General features: G+C 46.8%; 1 protein-coding gene across 4 annotated transcripts in view; it reads right to left on the bottom strand.

Annotated features, from left to right (window-relative positions):
- LOC137436608 (uncharacterized) overlaps positions 1 to 19,663 on the bottom strand; it is a 61,899-nt gene that overhangs the window by 31,894 nt on the left and 10,342 nt on the right. Inside the window, exon 1 of one of the 4 annotated variants that reach the window (XM_068130555.2) lies at positions 10,468 to 10,709. The exons of 1 other annotated variant lie outside the window; for it this stretch is intronic. Coding sequence is in view for 2 of the 3 variants with exons in the window: in XM_068130554.2 (XP_067986655.1) it covers positions 8,607 to 8,677 (71 nt within the window). In the remaining variant the exon portion in view is untranslated. Of the gene's footprint in view, positions 1 to 8,606; positions 8,784 to 10,467; positions 10,710 to 19,663 lie in introns of those variants that run through there. 2 more of the 4 variants (XM_068130554.2, XM_068130557.2) reach the window with 2 other exon arrangements.

Raw genomic sequence — 19,663 nt, 5'->3', positions numbered from 1 at the left:
AATGCTGTCTTTGGTTTTCGCGAAACATGTCTTCTGGTACTGTGGCCAAATAGCTCGACCTTTGACTCATCCTTCCAGAGCACATTGTTCCAGAAGTGCTGGTCCTTGCCTAGGTGTTCATTGGCAAACTTTAGTCTTGCCCTGATGTTCTTTCTGGACAGCAAAGGTTTCCTCCTCGCACACCTCCCATGTAGATCAAATTTGTGCAGCCTCTTTCTAATGGTAGACTCGTGCACTTTGACATCAACAGTGGCACGAGCTACCTGTAGGTCCCGTGATGACATTCTGGGGTTCTTAGAGACTGTTTTCAGCATCTTGCGGTCTGATCTCGGGCTGAAGTTGCTGGGGCGGCCTGGCCTGAACAAGTTGGCAGTTGTTTGGAATCTTCTCCACTTGTAGATGATCTTCCGGACAGTCGAATGATTGATTTCAAATTGTTTGGAGATCTTTTTAAATCCCTTCCCAGACTCGGAGGCATCTATAACCATCTTTCTGAAGGCCTCAGAGAGCTCTTTTGATCTAGGCTTGGTGACGCCGCACACTTCAACAACAAAGAGCAAACCAAACGAAATGTCTGAGGTTTAAATAAGACAGGTTCCTCCAAGATCCTCTAACGATGTTCTAATCATTTGCACCTGAGCTGGTGCACCTGATTCTAATTTTATGTATTTGAAGTAGTGATAAATGTAGGGGTGTACTTACTTTTTCCACATGCGAAATTTGCATTTATGTTTATTTAAATTATACAATGGACTAAAAAATGTAAATGTTTCATGATATTTGTTATATTATATCACCTTTATCTATCAATATTGTTGAAATGAAGATCAAATAGCTGTATGTTGAAGAATGTTGAAAAAGCCAAAACTTTACATGGGATGTACTTACTTTTTCACGTGACTGTATATGTGTACTTTATTAGCCTATCCGCTGTACAGCAGGAGTAACCACTTGTGTGTGTGTGTGTGTGTGTGTGTGTGTGTGTGTGTGTGTGTGTGTGTGTGTGTGTGTGTGTGTGTGTGTGTGTGTGTGTGTATCCAGGCAGTAACTATTTTTTACCATTTGAGCTATTGTTATCAAATTTTCACCAAAGCTTTGTTATGATAATACGGAGAAAGCAAATTAAAGATTTGGTCAAAAAGTCAAAAGGTTGAAGGTCAACATCACAAAAAATAATCAATTTTCATCCAATTGACCAAAAATTTCAATTTACCATTTGAATTTTGTCATCAAATTTTCAAGAAAGCTTTATGAGAATATGGAGTTGGCAAATTAATAATTTGGTGATAAGGTCAAAGGTCAGCGATACATAAAATTGGCAATTTTGATCCGATTGACCTGAAATTTTAAGAATCTGCATATTGAGTCAATTATTTGGTTCACCACTCAAAAGCTAGAAGCTAATTGTTTTTTTTTATTATCAAAAGATCAAAGGTTAAGATTGTGTAAAATCACCAATTTTCACATGATTGACTTGAAATTTAAATATTTTGCATATTCGGTCACTGAATTGGTTCACCAATCAAAAGCTACAAGCCAAATGTTTTTTTTATATTGAAAGGTCGAAGGTTAAGATTGTGTAAAATCACCAATTTTCACATGATTGACCTGAAATTTAAAGAATTTGCATATCAGGTTACTCAATTGGTTCACTAATCAAAATGTACGAGACAATTGTTCTTTTTAGATCAAAAGGACAAAGATCAAAGTTGTATAAAATCGTCAAATTTCGTCTAATTAACCTGAATATTTAAGAATTTGCATATTGGGTCACAGAATTGGTTCACTAATCAAAATCACAGACTGGGGAGGAGAGGGAGGTGGAGGGCAGAAGTGGGGGGCTGGGGGGAGTGGAAGGGGGAGTGGAAAGATATACTTCATATACATCTTTTGGGGGTGGGGAGGGGGCTTTGACAGGCCGCTCCGTTTTGGGGTGAGTGTGGGGAGGGGGGATGGGGAGGGGGATGGGAAGGGAAGGGGAAAAATTAACCCGTGCGAAGAGTGCTTCAACCTCAGTGTTGGCCAGGTAAAAAAGGAAATTGTGATACCCTTGCCACCAACACGAGGTGGCGCTACATGGTACACATTTACATAGATAATTTACGCCCTACCCCCAGATCCCCACACCCCGCATGAGGCCGTGGCTACATAGCCTATGTTAGCCCCGACACAAAGTTGTATTCGTATTGGTACCCAAGTAAGGTGTATAAGCATTTATAGCTGGAGTACCCGGCGTCGCTCAGGCAAAAAAGAAACGTTAACATATCTGAAGTGGGGGCAAATATAATGGAAAAGCAATTACTTCCAAATCAGAATCCATCAAAAATGTCAAATCATCATTTTACTTTTTTGTTGAATATATGCTGTGAATGTGCCGTTGATCACATTTCTGAGTTAAGTTTGATGACGTTCAGGAAGAAGAAAAAGACTTACCACCAACTTTGACCACTTCTGGAATTGTTACACACATATGATTATTATTGACATTATTATTGTGACACATGACATTATGATTATGATTATGACATTGAAAACACATATGATTGGCTTTTTCAACAGTCACTAATGCTGTTTATAACATTAAACAAAGAAATTTGGAGGAATCCCGATATCCGTGAGGTAAGTTTTACTTGCAGAACTGAGGGAAGATCTACTGTAATCTATGTACCCCACAATGGTTGGGGGTGTGCTCATTTACCAAGCAGCTAGCTAGCACTTGCCAAGCCAGCCGTTCCTTAACAGTTTTGAATATGGAGTGCTTGCTCGAATGCTTAAAGCACTTGGCGATCTCTCCACAAGAACCTTGGTAAATGAACACACACCCAATGTTCTTGAGACCCGTCCATAGATCGACTGTAATCTATAAACACCAAAGATGAATGGCCCTTCCTGCCACTCCCGTAGTTAGCGGGTGTACTAGTAAATTAAAATGTCGGTCGGTGGAGTCAGCCGTCGTAATGACATCATAGACGTAATGACATAACGGACACAAAACTGCCGCTATTTTAATATGTAGAAGATGATATATTTTAACTTGCAGTAAAGGTTACTCTTGGGACCTAAGTTTGCAGTCACTATGAAGGGATTAGTGTTACGATTAGATTTACTGTAATATTAACATTACGTTATCATTATTTCGAAAATGATATTACTATCAAAAAACCGGGGCTAATTCCTTACTTTCGCGGTTGTTAATATTAGTGCAGAACACCGCTTCAATCCATCAACTTTCCATTCACGACATTGGTATTAAAGTGTTATGGTTATATTTACGATATTATTATTATTACGAAAACGATACTACTGAAACGATACACTACTGTATTAAGAAACCTGGGCTTAATTTGTCCGAAGCGGCCCGAAGGTGAGGCTTAACGCCTCAGGCCTATACGTACCGTACCGTATTGTTGAAAGATACGTAACGCCGATGCTTTCGATATTTGATAGTCTTTTTAACAATCGGTTTGTTTGTTTCATACTGAATGTAAAACGTAAAGGTAGAGCATGGCGATTGTGATATATGACAGGTTCGACGATATGTTCGGCATGAATGGCATATACATCAAAATGGTGGTGTGTGGAGGGTCAGCCGCCGCACCGCCGTATTGACATCAGACGTAATCACATCACCCTGTCATGTGACCAGATTCTCAGCTCTGATTGGCATACGTTTGAGGGGACATACATACATACATATATACATACATACATACAGATGGACAAACACTGTTCTAGACTGCTTTGCCCGATGGGCTACGCCATAAAAAGGTTTAAGCACTATAAAGGGATTTTTTTTTTATCCCCCCAAAAAGACTTCTTTTTTTTCAAATACTTCATCTTTTTTTTGTCTAAAACACTCCTCGGCACTCATTGACAAACCCCTGAAAGTTTGACGAAGATCCGTTCATCCATCTCTGAGAAAAATGGCAACACACAGACAGACACATAGACAAACAAACAGCTCTCTTATAGTATATATTTTTCTTTAAACTGTTTTTGTTATGTTGAGCAAATCGAAGAAGAAGACATACGAATACAAACGGAAGCAGACAGCTTATATTTGTGAAGCTTCACTCTCCCATAAAGCTTAGTTTTGTGAAGGGCTACAGAGAATGTTGTCCTTCCAGCAGGTTCTCCCATCTCAGCCAATGAACTCTGTAGTTCTGTCAGAGTGGTCATTCGGTTATTGGTCACCTCGCTGAGCAAGGTCCTTCTTACCCAGTTTGGTGGGACGGCCAGCTTTAGTAAGAGTCTGGGTAGTTCCATATTCTTTTCATTTCCTAATGATGGACGTCACTGTGCTCTTGGGACCTTTCAACAGTCTAGAAATTGTTTTATACCCTTCCTCAGATTTATGCCTCCTCACAATTCTATCTCTGAGTTCTGCGGACAGTTCCTTGGACTTCATGGTAGAGTTTCTGCTCTGACGTGCACTGCCAATTGTGGGATATGATATGGAAAGGTGTGTTTCTTTCTACTAAATCATGTCCAATCAATTGAATTGGCTACAGGTGGACTTCAATCAAGTTGTGGAGATATCTTAAGGATGACCAAACAAAACTGGATGCACCTGAGACCAATTTGGAGTGTCATAGCAAAGGGGTTGAATACCTATTCACTCAACACATTTCAGCTTTTTATTTTTAATTCTTTTGTAAAAACACATTCTTAAAAAGAAATTCCACTTTGACATTATAGGGTACTATGTGTAGATCGGTGACAAAAAAATGTCAATTTGATCCATTTTAAATTCAGGCTGTAACACAACAAAATGTGAGGTGTGTGAATACTTTCTGAAGGCATTGTATTATGAATATATAATACCGCCTCTTCATTTTAAGAGAAAACACCGAGAAGATACCTCATTATTTATTTGTCTATACACGTCAAGGCCCATGGAAGAGCGATGTGGCAGAAGGTAAAGAAGTCCTGTTGGAGTGTTAGGGCCACACTTGGACAAAACAAGCAAGGGCATGAAGGAACAGGAGAGGAGAGGATGGAAGGATACACAGCCACCTGTAAGTTTTTTTTTTTTTTTTGGTTTTTTTTGTATACTGAATCGAGGCTCGTGAAAGAGCTTTTTTTTTTTTTTTTTTTTTTTTTTTTGTATACAATATCGAGGCTCGTGAAAGAGCGAACATTAATCACACAGAAAGACAAACCGACACATAAAACATATAACATAGGGAGCGGTAGACAAGATGGGGAGAGAGGGGGAAGGACACAAACACAACATTTGAGAGCAGGGACCGAGAGACATGGAGACATCGAGAGATCTGAGAGAGGGCGAGGGCTTTGGGGGGGGGGGGGGCGTGGGAAGGGGGCAGTGGGAGAGGTATAAAACATATGGACACTGCCAGGACTTCCAGGAAAGAAGTTGGAATTTCAAACAAGGTGGATCTGGGGTGAATTAGCGGGGGTAGAAAAGATCAAGGTTTTGGATGGGGGAAGATAAGAGATGGTGGTGAACAGCTGTTTTAAAGACCTGGAGGGAGGAGTGGGATTGAAGGGAGTGAGGGAGTTTGTTCCAGAGGCGGGAGAAAAGAGGAATGAAAGAGTGAAGGTGAGCGGAGAGCCGAGATTTCGGCAGTTTAACCATCAGAGGGTTGCTGGCAGATCTTGTGCGACCTGTAGGAATATTTGGGGGACAGAGCACAGAGAGAGCTGGGGGTGCAAGGCCGGAGAGGAGTCGGTAGAAGACAGAAAGACCACCTACCTGCCTGCGGTGAGTGAGTGAAACCCCAGAATGTCATCACGGGACCTACAGGTAGCTCCAAGCTAACCAAGCTAACATTTACTTCACAAACAAATCGACCAGACAAACAAAATACACAAAAAGAGGGAGCGGAAGACAAGATGGGGAGAAAAGGGGAAGCACACAAACACAACATCCGAGAGCAGGGAGATGTGTGGAAGGGAGAGGGCCCGGGGGGAGGAGGCATGGGAAGGGGGGGGGAGGGAGAAGTATAAAGCACAAGGACACCAAGGACTTCCAGGACAGAAGTTGGTATTTCAAAAAGTGGAATTGGGGTGAAATTAGCGGGGGTAGAAAAGATCAAGGTTTTGGATGGGGGAAGATAAGAGATGGTGGTGAACAGCTGTTTTAAAGACTTGGAGGGTGGAGTGGGATTGAAGAGAGTGAGGGAGTTTGTTCCAGAGGCGGGAGAAAAGAGGAATGAAGGAGTGAAGGTGAGCAGAGAGTCTTGATTTTGGCAGTTTAACCAAAAGAGGGTTGCAGGCAGATCTTGTGCGACCTGTAGGAATATTTGCGGGACAGAGCCCAGAGAGAGCTGGGGGGGCAAGGCCAGAGAGGAGTCGGTAGAAGACGGAAAGACCACCAACCTGCCTGCGGTGAGTGAGTGAGAGGCCCTTGGAGTTAGCTTCATCGCGGGAGATTCCAATGATTCTGAATGCTTTGGTTTCAACAGCGTGAAGACGAGCTAGGTGTGAGGCAGGAGCACCAGCCCAGAGGGGAGAGCAGTATTCCATTGAGCTGCGGATGAAAGCCTTGTATGTGGTGAGGAGCTCAGGTGTGCCAAGGAAGGACTTCGCACGACGGAGGATGCCCAGTCGGCGACTGGCTTTGGAGGCCAGATTTGAAATGTGGTTTTTCCAGGAAAGATCATGGCAGATAGTGAGACCCAAAAGCTTGAGTGACAGAACTTCTTGGAGAGGATTATTCAGAAAGTGGATAGGAGGGTTGTCCAGTCGGTCTTTTCGGAGAGACATCGTAAGAGTGTGAGATTTGTCAGGATTGAAAGACATGTTCCACTTGTTTGCCTAGTCTGTGATTTTGTCAAGGTCTGCAGAGAGTGAGGAGGCTGTAGACTGCCGATCTGAGGGATGAAGAATGGAGCGACAGAGAGTAGAGTCGTCAGCAAAGAGATAGAGAGGATTTTCAAGAGAGTCAGAGAGATCATTGATGAAGACCAGAAAAAGCACAGGGCCCAGAACACTGCCTTGGGGAACTCCAGCCTGAACAGGAAGAGGAGATGAGAGAAGCCCATTCAGGGCCACACGTTGACTACGACTAGAGAGGAAGTCCGCCAGCCATGCGTGGAGATTTCCATGGATGCCAAAAGAGGAGAGTTTGGTGAGCAGAGCGGGGTGCCAGACCGTATCGAAGGCACGTGATATGTCAAGGGAGACTGCTCTAATTTCCTGTTTGGCATTGAGGACCTCCATCCATTGTTGAGAAAGCAGAAGCAGCATGTCCAGAGTGGAGTGTCCAGGTCTGAAACCAAATTGATGATCAGAGATCAAGCCATTGGAGAAGAGACTTTCCAGAAAGTTAGAGTGTTTTGTTACGTCGGGTTAACGGTGGTAGACACGAAGGCAGATAAGAATGGGGTGGACATGAGATATTGATCCATCATTTTATGAAGGCCCTGGAGGAACATTGCGATTGAACAGTCTCCAGTAGGCAGTTTCATAAGCAGGATAAAACAGAAACCAAATAGATAAGCTGAGTGGAGAGCCTGGATTTTGTGCAGGAAAGAAGACATTTATCCTGTCGTAACTGGGTGGTATAGGAGGATAGATAGAGATAGAGATAGAGATAGAGGAAAGTAGACAAGCTAGTTAGTAAATATATATACCATATAAAACACAATGTCCGTTTGTACAGATGTCTGTCCCCCTTCATAAGGGTAGGTTTTAAAGGCCAATCTTTTAACACGAATGTGTGTTCACTACGGTCTATTTGTGAGAATAAAACGAACTCAAAAAACATTTTCCAGAAAAGAGTAATTATGTTTCTTCTATTGGAATTGTAGACAGTGGCTTGCAAACCAAGCCTCAAGGGTGGTGGACAGAAACGTTTTTTCAAAAATAACAAAAAATACAAGGCACATGGAGGTGAGATTCACTGCACGTGATGGGCAATGCGCGTAGAGTAAACCAAGTGTTAATTTACGTCCGTATGATGTCTAATAAATAAAGAAGATATAAGCACACCTGACACGAGGCCGAGGCTTCAGACTTTGGCACGCTCATGAGGCTGCACCGTCAAATACACTGTTCCAACCCCGTCATTTTTGACGGGTCTTTATATATCCCCCTTCATTAATAACAACCCTGTATCAAATCCACATTTAAATAAATACTCCTTTATTCGATGTTTTTGGCATTGCAGAGATTTCTCTCTCAAAACTGTTGGTACCAACACCGTGTGTGAGGCAAGAAAAATGAAAGTTGAGTCCAAAGTGCAGTAAATTACATAATCCTTACAAACTCCTTATCAGGTGATGGGAGCCAAGATGAGAATAATAAATACACAAATATCGGGTCTGGCAATAACATGGTATATATTTAGCTCGGCCTCAAAATAACGCACAAATTCTAAACACTGCAGCCTCATCCCTAAAAGACCCAAACGATGATGAACCCGCTACTCCAACAGCTGAAACATATACATGGCTTTCTCCTGTGATAAAGTTCATGGAACTCACATTATTAATCATTTTTACTATCTATGTACATGTCCCAACACGAAGAGCTACATATGTCATCCGTATAAAGTTATTTTAAAGTTGTTTCTCCAGTCAACGATCAGAGTCAAGGGTAAGATGTCACATCTCGTTTCAAACAAGTTGATTCGAACTTACCGAGGAGCTTGAAATGGCGAGGAATGCGCATTACAGGGTTTTTCCTGTTCTTGAAAACGGAAGTGAAACATGAATATATCATAATGGGCTTGTTCCAAAAACAGGGGTGGATACGAAAAGTACAGACGGAGAGAAAGGGAGAGAGGATGTGGGAGAGGGAGTGGGGGAAAGGAAGTGAGAAGGGGAGAGGGAGGGGGGGAGAGGGAGGGGGGGAGAGGGAGGGGGGGAGAGGGAGAGAAGAAGTGGGAGGGGGGAGAGAGGGAGAGGGAGGAGAGGGAGGGGGGAGAGGGAGGGGGGAGAGGGAGGGGGGAGAGGGAGGGGGGAGAGGGAGGGGGGAGAGGGGGAGAGGGAGGGGGGGGAGGGGGGAGAGGGGGAGAGGGAGGGGGGAGAGGGGGGAGAGGGGGAGAGGGAGGGGGGAGAGGGGGGAGAGGGGGAGAGGGAGGGGGGAGAGGGGGAGAGGGAGGGGGGAGAGGGGGAGAGGGAGGGGGGAGAGGGGGAGAGGGAGGGGGGAGAGGGAGGGGGGAGAGGGGGAGAGGGAGAGGGAGGGGGGAGAGGGAGGGGGGAGAGGGGGAGAGGGAGGGGGGAGAGGGGGAGAGGGAGGGGGGAGAGGGGGAGAGGGAGGGGGGAGAGGGGGAGAGGGAGGGGGGAGAGGGGGAGAGGGGGAGAGGGGGAGAGGGGGAGAGGGAGGAGGGAGGAGGGAGAAGGGGAGAGGGAGACTGGGAGAAGGGGAGAGGGAGGGGGAGGGGGGAGAAGGGGAGAGGGAGGGGGAGGGGGGAGAAGGGGAGAGGGAGGGGGAGAAGGGGAGAGGGAGGGGGAGGGGGGAGAAGGGGAGAGGGAGGGGGGAGAAGGGGAGAGGGAGGGGGGAGAAGGGGAGAGGGAGGGAGGAGAAGGGGAGAGGGAGGGGGGGAGAAGGGGAGAGGGAGGGGGGGAGAGGGAGGGGGTGAGAGGGAGGAGGGGAGAGGGAGGGGGAGAGGGAGGAGGGGAGAGGGAGGGGGAGAGGGGGGGAGGGAGGGGGGAGAGGGGGAGTGGGAGGAGGGAGAAGGGGAGTGGGAGGAGGGAGAAGGGGAGAGGGAGGAGGGAGAAGGAGGGAGAAGGAGAGAGGCAGGGGGGAGAAGGGGAGAGGGAGGGGGGAGAGGGAGGGGGGAGAAGGGGAGAGGGAGGGGGGAGAAGGGGAGAAGGGGAGAGGGGGGAGAAGGGGAGAGGGAGGGGGGAGAAGGGGAGAGGGAGGGGGGGAGAAGAGGAGAGGGAGGGGGGAGAAGGGGAGAGGGAGGGGGGGAGAAGGGGAGAGGGGGGGGAGAAGGGGAGAGGGAGGGGGGGAGAAGGGGAGAGGGAGGGGGGGAGAAGGGGAGAGGGAGGGGGGGAGAAGGGGAGAGGGAGGGGGGGAGAAGGGGAGAGGGAGGAGGGGAGAAGGGGAGAGGGAGGAGGGGAGAAGGGGAGAGGGAGGAGGAGAGAAGGGGAGAGGGAGGGGAGAAGGGGAGAGGGAGGGGGGAGAAGGAGAGAGGGAGGAGGAGAGAAGGGGAGAGGGAGGGGCAGGAGAAGGGGAGTGGGAGGAGGGAGAAGGGGAGAGGGATGGGGGAGAAGGGGGAGGGAGAGGGAGAGGCAGATAAGTCGGGAGAGGGAAAGGAAGATAAGTCAGGAGAGGGAAAGAGAGGGAGAAAAATGGCAGGAGAATAGACTAATAGAGCAAGGAGACCTTTGGGACACACTGTACTGTATAACAAATTAATAAATGTTTTTTTTCGTAATCCTCCCTTTGGAGCTTTGGACATTTTCAAATCTGAATCCCTTAGCGGGAGAGCACCAATGGTCTGGCCTTTACCTCGACTTGTTTTACACTGTATACACAACTCAAACCTGTTACCTTCAAGTTCCAGACGATGGACGTTCATCAAACTATAATGATGTTGTTGTAACAAAAACATTGCCACAGAGATATTGACACTGCCACGCACTTCACGCACACCGAGACTGTCGATGAGACGACTTCGGTCAACAAAATGGCAATGAAGATGAAATGCAGGACAGAATGAGAAGGATGAAATCTCTGAGCGCTCCTGTTGTTTTGGTATTCATGCAGCTCCGTCGCCGACATCGTGCCAGGAGAAAGAAAGAAAGAAGTGGTTTGTTGGTTTAAAAAAAAGGTTTAAAGTTTGAAGCGGTTTGTAAGTAAATGGCTGCGTGGACAGAAGGCGGCTCAAGGAGAGTTCAACGAACCTGTTTATGTTAGTGGAACTTGTCGGCTGTCGCACATGATGAGCGTTCTTATGGTAACTTCCAGAGAATCTATCTGGCACACTTAAGGAAGTAGTTCGTTGTGGAGTGTGTGTGTGTGTTTGTCTGTGTGTGAATGTGTATATACGTGTGTGTGTGTGTGTGTGTGTGTGTGTGTGTATATGTGTGTGAATGTGTGTATGTGTGCATGTGTGTATATATGTGTTTGTCTGTGTGAGTCTGTGTGAGTCTGTGTGTGTGTGTGTGTGTGTGTGTGTGTATGTGTGTATGTGTGTGTATATGTGTGTGTATGTGCGTATATGTGTATACGTGTGTGTATATGTGTGTGTATGTGTGTGTGTGTGTGTGTGTGTGTGTGTGTTTATGTGTGTGTATATGTGTGTGTATGTGTATGTGTGTATAATGTGAATGTGTGTGTACGTGTGTGTAACTATGTGTGTGTGTCTGTGTATATGTGTGTGTATGTGTGTATGTGTGTGATGTGTGTTTGTGTGTGTATGTGTGTACAGTATATGTGTGTATGTGTGTGTATGTGTGTACAGTATGTATATGTGTGTATGTGTGTATGTGTGTACAGTATATGTGTGTATGTGTGTGTTTGTGTATGTGTGTGTATGTGATGTGTGTGTTTGTGTATGTATGTGTGTGTATGTGTGTGTTTGTGTGTGTTTGTGTATGTGTGTGTATGTGTGTGTGTGTATTGTTACGTGGTCCTCCCGGTGACTACCTGGTCTCGGTGACCCCCGGACCGTGAGAGGAACTCCGCCAGAAAGATTTATTATGTATGCGCTTTCGTAACGCAATCAATATGAATTCCACCAAGAAAAAACCCCACACCAAGGATCCGGAATAATCAATGATATATTCCCCGAGCAATCAACCATCAACAATCCACAATCAACAATCAATCCCCGAGATGATTAAGATGGCCATCTTACATACGTGTGTCCCCTTTCCCCACTCCCGACCCCTTGGGTACTCACGACCCCTTTGGTCTCTGTCCCTCACAATGTCTCTGGGCCCCTCCTGACCAAGATGATGGTTGGCTTTGCCGCACACGGGCGGTTGAACGAACCCCGGGCGGACGTGCTTCCACCGGGCACGTACCGTACCGGGAACCACGGCTGCAGCACACCCCTCCTGGCCAAGCGAAGCAGGCAAAGCAAGCGCCGCATGCAACGCGCGCGAGGCCGCAAAGTGCGACCCGTACGCGTCCTTGTAGACGGTGCGGCGAACTGTGCCGGACGCTGGGTCCGTGCACGGACCCACGGCAACTTGACGTGTCAAAAGGGTAGTTACACGTCTCGGTAACTCCTCTCGCCAGACGGGCTTGGGAACGCAGCTTTTCCACGCTGCTCAATCTCGATCCCCACCCTCCTCGGAGCTGGGCGAGGAAGAAAAAGAATCGTCGCTTCTCCCGGACCTCGTGTCTTTTTTCTTCCGTTTCCGGTCTCCTTTTTCCCAGAAGGGCTCCTGACCCTTTAATCACAACAACCCTTAATCGACTACACATTGATAAGCAAGGACCTGAATAGAAATTCACATACATTCACATAAATATGTAACACTCCCCCCCCCTTCAAGAAAGAAAGTTTGAACCCAGCGAAAACTTTCTTTGCCGGCCAACTTGGATAAACAAACCAGATAACTCACCCCCCACCAACTCATCAGTTCCCCCCGGGCACAGTCATCACTTAAAAATAAAGCAACAAAATTTCACACCATCCCCGAGATTAAATCCCTCTGGACCAAGCGTCAACCACTTTTAGTTTCTCTTGACTGACGGTTAAGAGGTGGTGACCAAAGCCCCCAAATTTAAACCTCTCTATAGCACTTTTTCGGGAGGCCCAGCAGAGTATTCCCTACATGGACGCCTTAAGGAATGTGGAGTTCACGGTTAGTCCGGGGAGGAAAGTTCACTACCTGGACGCCTTTAAGAACGTGGCGTTCACGGTTAGTCCGTGTAGGAGCCCCGGCTCGGCGGCTCCCCCGTATATATAGTGCTTCAACTTCTCCAGACTCCTAACAGTTACGGTGCGACCACTTGTCCCAGCCGTTACCTGACTGGCGGTTTCCTTCTCGGCCAGTGCTCTGACATTCATTTTTTCGGGAGGTGCCGTAACTCTGGGAGCCTCCATAGTAATATCGGCTGCTGCCAACCCCAAAACTACTGCCAAGTTGTCCTCTTCTGTAGACCTCTCGACGCCTACGAAATGCCTTCCCTACTGTTATGGTCCGACCCTCCAAATCCTTACCATTCCAATTCTTCTCTGCCTCCCTGGCGTCTCTTGTGCTTGCAAACGTGACAAAGCCGAACCCTCTTGACCGTTGCGTTTCCCTGTCTTTTACCACCCGCACTTCCACCAGCGGCCCATATCTGTTGAAGACAGAGGTCAGAACTTCTTCCTCTGTGTTGAAGTTCAGTCCCCCTACAAATAACTTGGAACTTTTGTCGCCATCCCGAGCTGGTGGGGTGTTATTTTCCCTGCTGTGCTCTTTACCAACCCTCGGGTTACCATAAATTTGCCCCCCGGCCAAATCATTCCCAATAATCACAGATACTCCCTCTACAGGAAGCGTGGCTTGTAAACCGATGGTGACCGGTCCTGACACCAAATCGGATTCCAAATGGATGACATGAAGTGGGGCACTAACACAGCCACCGATCCCTTGTAACCGAACACTATCACCCGTTGCGGTACTCTTTGACAATGGCAAAATGCCTTCAAGCATTAAGGATTGATGGGCTCCTATGTCCCTCAAAACCCTAACCGGTCTTGGATTAGTCAAGTCTCCCTTGAGTGAGACCAACCCCTCATAAATAAATGGTCGGTAACTCTTCTGTGGGCGATTTCTTACGCTTGCCATCGCATTCGGAGTGGTAATAGTCGGACTCTGCTCTGGGTCTTCCCTTTTCATGCGGTAACAACTGGACATCGTGTCCAGGTTTCTTGCAAAAAGCGCAAGTAGGCCCGGAGGAAAAACTCGTGGTCTGCCTCGGGCCCCCCGAAATATAAGTTTGTCTTGGGCCCGTAGCCCTCTGATTTCGAACAGGTGGGGTATCCGCGTTGTCCCCATAATCCTCTCGAGGCCGCCGCCGTGTATTGTCGTTCTTCGCACCTGCTGTTCCCCACCTCCCCTGCGGAGATCTAGGCGAGGAGTTAGGTTCGTGGACCCCTATCCGGTGTGTTAAGGCATAATCATCTGCCATGGTGGCTGCGTCCCACAACTTCGGTACTTTCTTTTCCTGCAGGTACACTTTGATGTCCTCGTGGACACACTGTTGAAATTCCTCCACCAGGATCAAGTCACGCAATGTTTCGAAGTCTTTCCCGACTCCTTTTGACTCACACCACCGATCAAACATGTTTTCTTTCACTCTGGCAAACTCCACATGGGTCTCACTCTCCCTCTTCCTGGCATTCCTGAATTTTTGCCGGTAAGCTTCCGGAACCAACTCATAGGCTTTGAGGATGTGCTTCTTCAATACCTCATAATCTGCACATTGGTCCATTGGTAGCGCCGAATAAATCTCTTGAGCTTTTCCCACCAGCACACTTTGTACAAGTATGGTCCAGGCCTCCTCCGGCCAGTTTAACTGTCGAGCCACTTTCTCAAAGTGCGGAAAAAATTTAGCGACTTCCTTTTCACTGAAGGGTGGAACCAGCCTCACATGTCTGCCCACATCCCAGGTGTTCTGGCTAGGTGTCGACCCCGTCAGCAAGGGTGGTACCTCTCCCCGTTCTCTCATTAACTCCAGCTCCTTGAATTTAATTTCTTGCTGAAGCGCCATGTCACGTTCCTTCAATTCCCTTTCCGCTTTTCTCTCCTCTGCTTCGAGTTCCCTTGCAGCTCTCCTCTCCTCTGCTTCTGCTTTCCTTTCTTCTGTTTTCATCCTTTCTAACCTTTCCTGGAGTTCTCGTTCCACTCTCCTTTCTTCTTCTGCTCTTTCCTTTTCTGCTTTCCTTTCTTCTTCTGCTAACCTTTCCTGGAGTTCTCGTTCCACTCTCCTTTCCTCTGCTTGTTTCTCTTCTCTCCTCTCTTCTGCTTTCCTTTCTTCTTCTTTTAACCTTTCCTGGAGTTCTCGTTCCACTCTCCTTTCCTCTGCTTGTTTCTCTTCTCTCCTCTCTTCTGCTTTCCTTTCTTCTTCTTTTAACCTTTCCTGGAGTTCTCGTTCCACTCTCCTTTCCTCTGCTTGTTTCTCTTCTCTCCTCTCTTCTGCTTTCCTTTCTTCTTCTGCTCTTTCCTTTTCTGCTTTCCTTTCTTCTTCTGCTCTTTCCTTTTCTGCTTTCCTTTCTTCTTCTTTGATCCGTTCCTGGCTCCGTAATTGCAACTCCAGTTTCCGGAGCTCAACGTCTTCTGGTTCTTCGGGTAGCCACTGCCAGGCTAACTCGTCCCATGTTCCTAATCCCACCATAGATTGTATCACTGTGGTCTGCAACTCTGCCTTCCTCACATTAGTTCGGACCTCCAAGTTAAAATGTTTGGCCAATTTCAAGAGGTCCGACTTTAGTAACGCTCGGAACTGTGCCTCACTCGGTGTTACCGCAAAGTTCTGTGCCACAAACGCCATGGTGACTATCGTTAACACCTGTTAACCTTCACCCAAGACTTTACCCCAATTTCCCCAAAAATTTACCAATTAATACTTAATTAATAAATTTTAATTAATAAAAATATTATTTTATTATTTTATACAATTTTAGATCCCGGACGTAGACCCAAATCTGTTACGCCCCCAATTCTGTTACGTGGTCCTCCTGGTGACTACCTGGTCTCGGTGACCCCCGGACCGTGAGAGGAACTCCGCCAGAAAGATTTATTATGTATGCGCTTTCGTAACGCAATCAATATGAATTCCAACCAAGAAAAAACCCCACACCAAGGATCCGGAATAATCAATGATATATTCCCCGAGCAATCAACCATCAACAATCCACAATCAACAATCAATCCCCGAGATGATTAAGATGGCCATCTTACATACGTGTGTCCCCTTTCCCCACTCCCGACCCCTTGGGTACTCACGACCCCTTTGGTCTCTGTCCCTCACAATGTCTCTGGGCCCCTCCTGACCAAGATGATGGTCGGCTTCGCCGCACACGGGCGGTTGAACGAACCCCGGGTGGACGTGCTTCCACCGGGCACGTACCGTACCGGGAACCACGGCTGCAGCACACCCCTCCTGGCCAAGCGAAGCGGGCAAAGCAAGCGCCGCTTGCAACGCGCGCGAGGCCCCAAAGTGCGACCCGTACGCGTCCTTGTAGACGGTGCGGCGAACTGTGCCGGACGCTGGGTCCATGCACGGACCCACGGCAACTTGACGTGTCAAAAGGGTAGTTACACGTCTCGGTAACTCCTCTCGCCAGACGGGCTTGGGAACGCAGCTTTTCCACGCTGCTCAATCTCGATCCCCACTCTCCTCGGAGCTGGGCGAGGAAGAAAAAGAATCGTCGCTTCTCCCGGACCTCGTGTCTTTTTTCTTCCGTTTCCGGTCTCCTTTTTCCCAGAAGGGCTCCTGATCCTTTAATCACAACAACCCTTAATCGACTACACATTGATAAGCAAGGACCTGAATAGTAATTCACATACATTCACATAAATATGTAACAGTATGTGTATGTATATTTGTGTGTGTGTGTGTGTGTGTGTGTGTGTGTGTGTTTGTGTGTTTGTGTGTGTGTGTGTGTGTGTGTGTATATGTGTATGTGTGTGTGTTTGTGCGTTAGTGTGTATATGTGTCTGTATATGTGTCTGTATATGTGTGTGTGTGTGTGTGTGTGTGTATGTGTGTGTCGTGTGTGTGTGTGTGTGTGTGTGTGTGTGTGTGTGTGTGTGTGTATGTGTGTGTCGTGTGTGTATCTGTGCATGCAGGCAGGTTGTTTTTGCCTGCTATCCCCACACTTGGGTGAGCCTCAAGAGATGGAACAGAGTTCTACCACGTCTCAAATAATCCACCTCCGTTAGCGTGTGTGTATGTGAGTGTGTGTTTGTGTGTGTTTGTGTGTGTGCGCACACAAAATATGTGCAACATGTCACGCACACGACACGTGCAAACAACACCCCACCGCACATGTCCCACACAAATTTGGCAATTTGGCGGCCATTTTGTTTATGCTAATTAGAAGGACAAAAACTCAAAATTCGACTTGGGAACCGGGTTAATCGAATTCACCATACCCTAATTATGTTAAAAAGTGAGGTTCCCAGCTTTTACCCAAAAATGCACATAGAAGCTTATACGTGGCCTTTTTGCATAAATCCGTCTAGTCTACAGGGGGGGTTGATACAGCGTGTAATCCTTCTGAGGTCGGCAAATTGAGTACCAGTTCACTGGTAATTCACTGTGTGTCGCAAGAGGCGACTAACAGGGTTGGCGACAGGAAGGGCACCCGGCCATAAAACATTGCTTCAAAAAGGGGACCACGATGCCCAAAAAAGGCCAACCCCTGCTCTGCAGGGAAAAATGACCTCTAAAGGTGGTTCTTTCAATTGGTGAATCAACAAGCGTTACGCCTCGGTCCCCCGTCGGTGAAGTGATGTGAGTTGACAAAGTCGAAGACACAAGGCGGCCATCTTGGATTTTGACGTGGCGACCCAATTTTAAACAGCGTTCTTCTTTATGCCTCGATACACCCACACACCAGATTAGAAGTTGGTACTTCGCTTATTTTTCAAGATATTTCGCTCACAAGTTTCAGACATATATATGGTGGCGGCCATCTTGGATTTTGATGTGGCGACCCAATTTTCAATATGGTTCTTCCTTATGCCGAGATACACCCACACACCAGATTAGAAGTTGGTACTTCGCTTATTTTTCAAGATATTCATCTCACAATGTTCAGACATACATGGCGGCGGCCATCTTGGATTTTGACGTGGGTTGCACCCACACACCAAATTAGAATTCGGTCCTTCGCTTACGCACGCACGCCCGCACGGACGCACGCACGGACGGACGGACGCACACACGGACGGAGGGGAAAACCATAGTCCCCCTTTCGCTCCGCGGTGCGACGGGGGACAATTAGGTAACCCAACATGCAAATTCTGATATTTTTAGGTCAATTTGTATGAAAATTGGCAATTTTATGTAACCTTGACCTATGACCTTTTGATTTAAAAAATCGGTTTCGAGCTTTTGATCGGTGAAACAATTCAATGTCCTATTATGCAAAATTTTTTTGGTAAATTGACACAACAGAGGAAAACTGGGTCGAAGAATGGGAAAGGGGAAGAATGAGTGCAAGTTGAGGGGGTAATGGATGAACAAGTTGGATAGAAACTCAGGCAGAGAAAGAAAAGAAAAGGAAAAGCTGGGGATTAAACGATTTGAACAAAAAAATGGAAAGTTGGATGGAGGGAGAGAGGACAAAACGCAATAACCTGGAGGGGAAGGTGTGGGCTTGGGGGGGGAGTGTTAATGAGGGTAGAAAAGATTATGATATGGATTGGGTTGGGGGGTAGGGGAGGTGATGTGACGTGGTTGTACCACAAGTGTCTTGAAGCCCTGAGGGAAGAATGGTACAAGACAAGGCAGGATTTGTGGGATCTGATGGGAGTTACCAACAGAGGCCACAATGCTGCAGCAACAGCACAAATGTTGGGTGTGTCAAAGTCGTAAAATAAACAAATAACCAAGGAGAACAACAACAACAACAACAACAACAACAACAACAACAACTCTTACACTTGTGTATTGGATGGATTTGTGTGTAATGAGGCACAGCTAGACAGCCTGATTCCTGGGATAAATAAAATATTAACGTGTTCATTCCCTTCATTACCCGACATGCAGTTCATAAATAATTAATTTAACCAGAGTTACACCACGTGATCCCACCTGGTGCACCTGGCGTTATTGTTAGAATTTTAAATTCAAATCAAGACTGCACAAATACACAATGACTCTGTGATCGGTTCTCGAAATTGTGTTTTCCATTCACAGCAAAATCATTTTCACAGATTTAATTACCAGATTTGAACCAAGTTTGCAAAACATTTGTTTTGAAGCAAAATGACCCCGAAAATAGGTGTTTGCTTTCTTTTCTGAAACTACACACACTATTTTGATGAAACTTCACCACAACATTCACCACCCGTGATGTACCAAAGTTTGTTCACGGCATTATAAAAATCTGCCCCTTTAGGGGTCTACGGGGGTGAGGGGGGCGGGTTGCCCCCCAAAATAGGTGTTTGCTTTCTTTTCTGAAATTACACACAATTTTGATGAAACTTCACCACAACCTTCACCACCCGTGATGTACCAAAGTTTGTTCACGGTATTAAATAAATCTGCCCCTTTAGGGGTTTACGGGGGGGAGGGGGTGGCGGGTGCCCCCCAAAATGGGTGTTTCCTTTCTTTTCTGAAACTACACACACACAATTTTGATGAAACTTCACCACAACCTTCACCACCCGTGCTGTACCAAAGTTTGTTCATGGTATTAAATAAATCTGTCCCTTTGGGGGTCTACGGGAAGGGGGTGGCGGGTTGCCCCCCAAAATGGGTGTTTGCTTTCTTTTCTGAAACTACACACAATTTTGATGAAACTTCACCACAACCTTCACTACCCGTGCTGTACCAAAGTTTGTTCATGGTATTAAATAAATCTGTCCCTTTGGGGGTCTACGGGGAGGAGGGGGGCGGGTTGCCCCCCAAAATAGTTATTTGCTTTCTTTTCTGAAACTACACACACTATTCCGATGAAACCTCACCACAACCAATGTTTGTTCACGGCATTATAAAAATTGGGGCCTGACGAATTATACGTGGGTTGTGGGCAGGTATAGGGGAGGGGAGGGGGGGGGGGTTGCCCCCC

Source organism: Myxine glutinosa, chromosome 11, assembly GCF_964187855.1.
Source record: "Myxine glutinosa chromosome 11, kmMyxGlut1.1, whole genome shotgun sequence".
NCBI lineage: Eukaryota > Metazoa > Chordata > Myxini > Myxiniformes > Myxinidae > Myxine > Myxine glutinosa.
The sequence above is the reverse complement of the archived record's forward strand: the minus strand, read 5'-3'. Positions and strand labels throughout refer to the sequence as shown.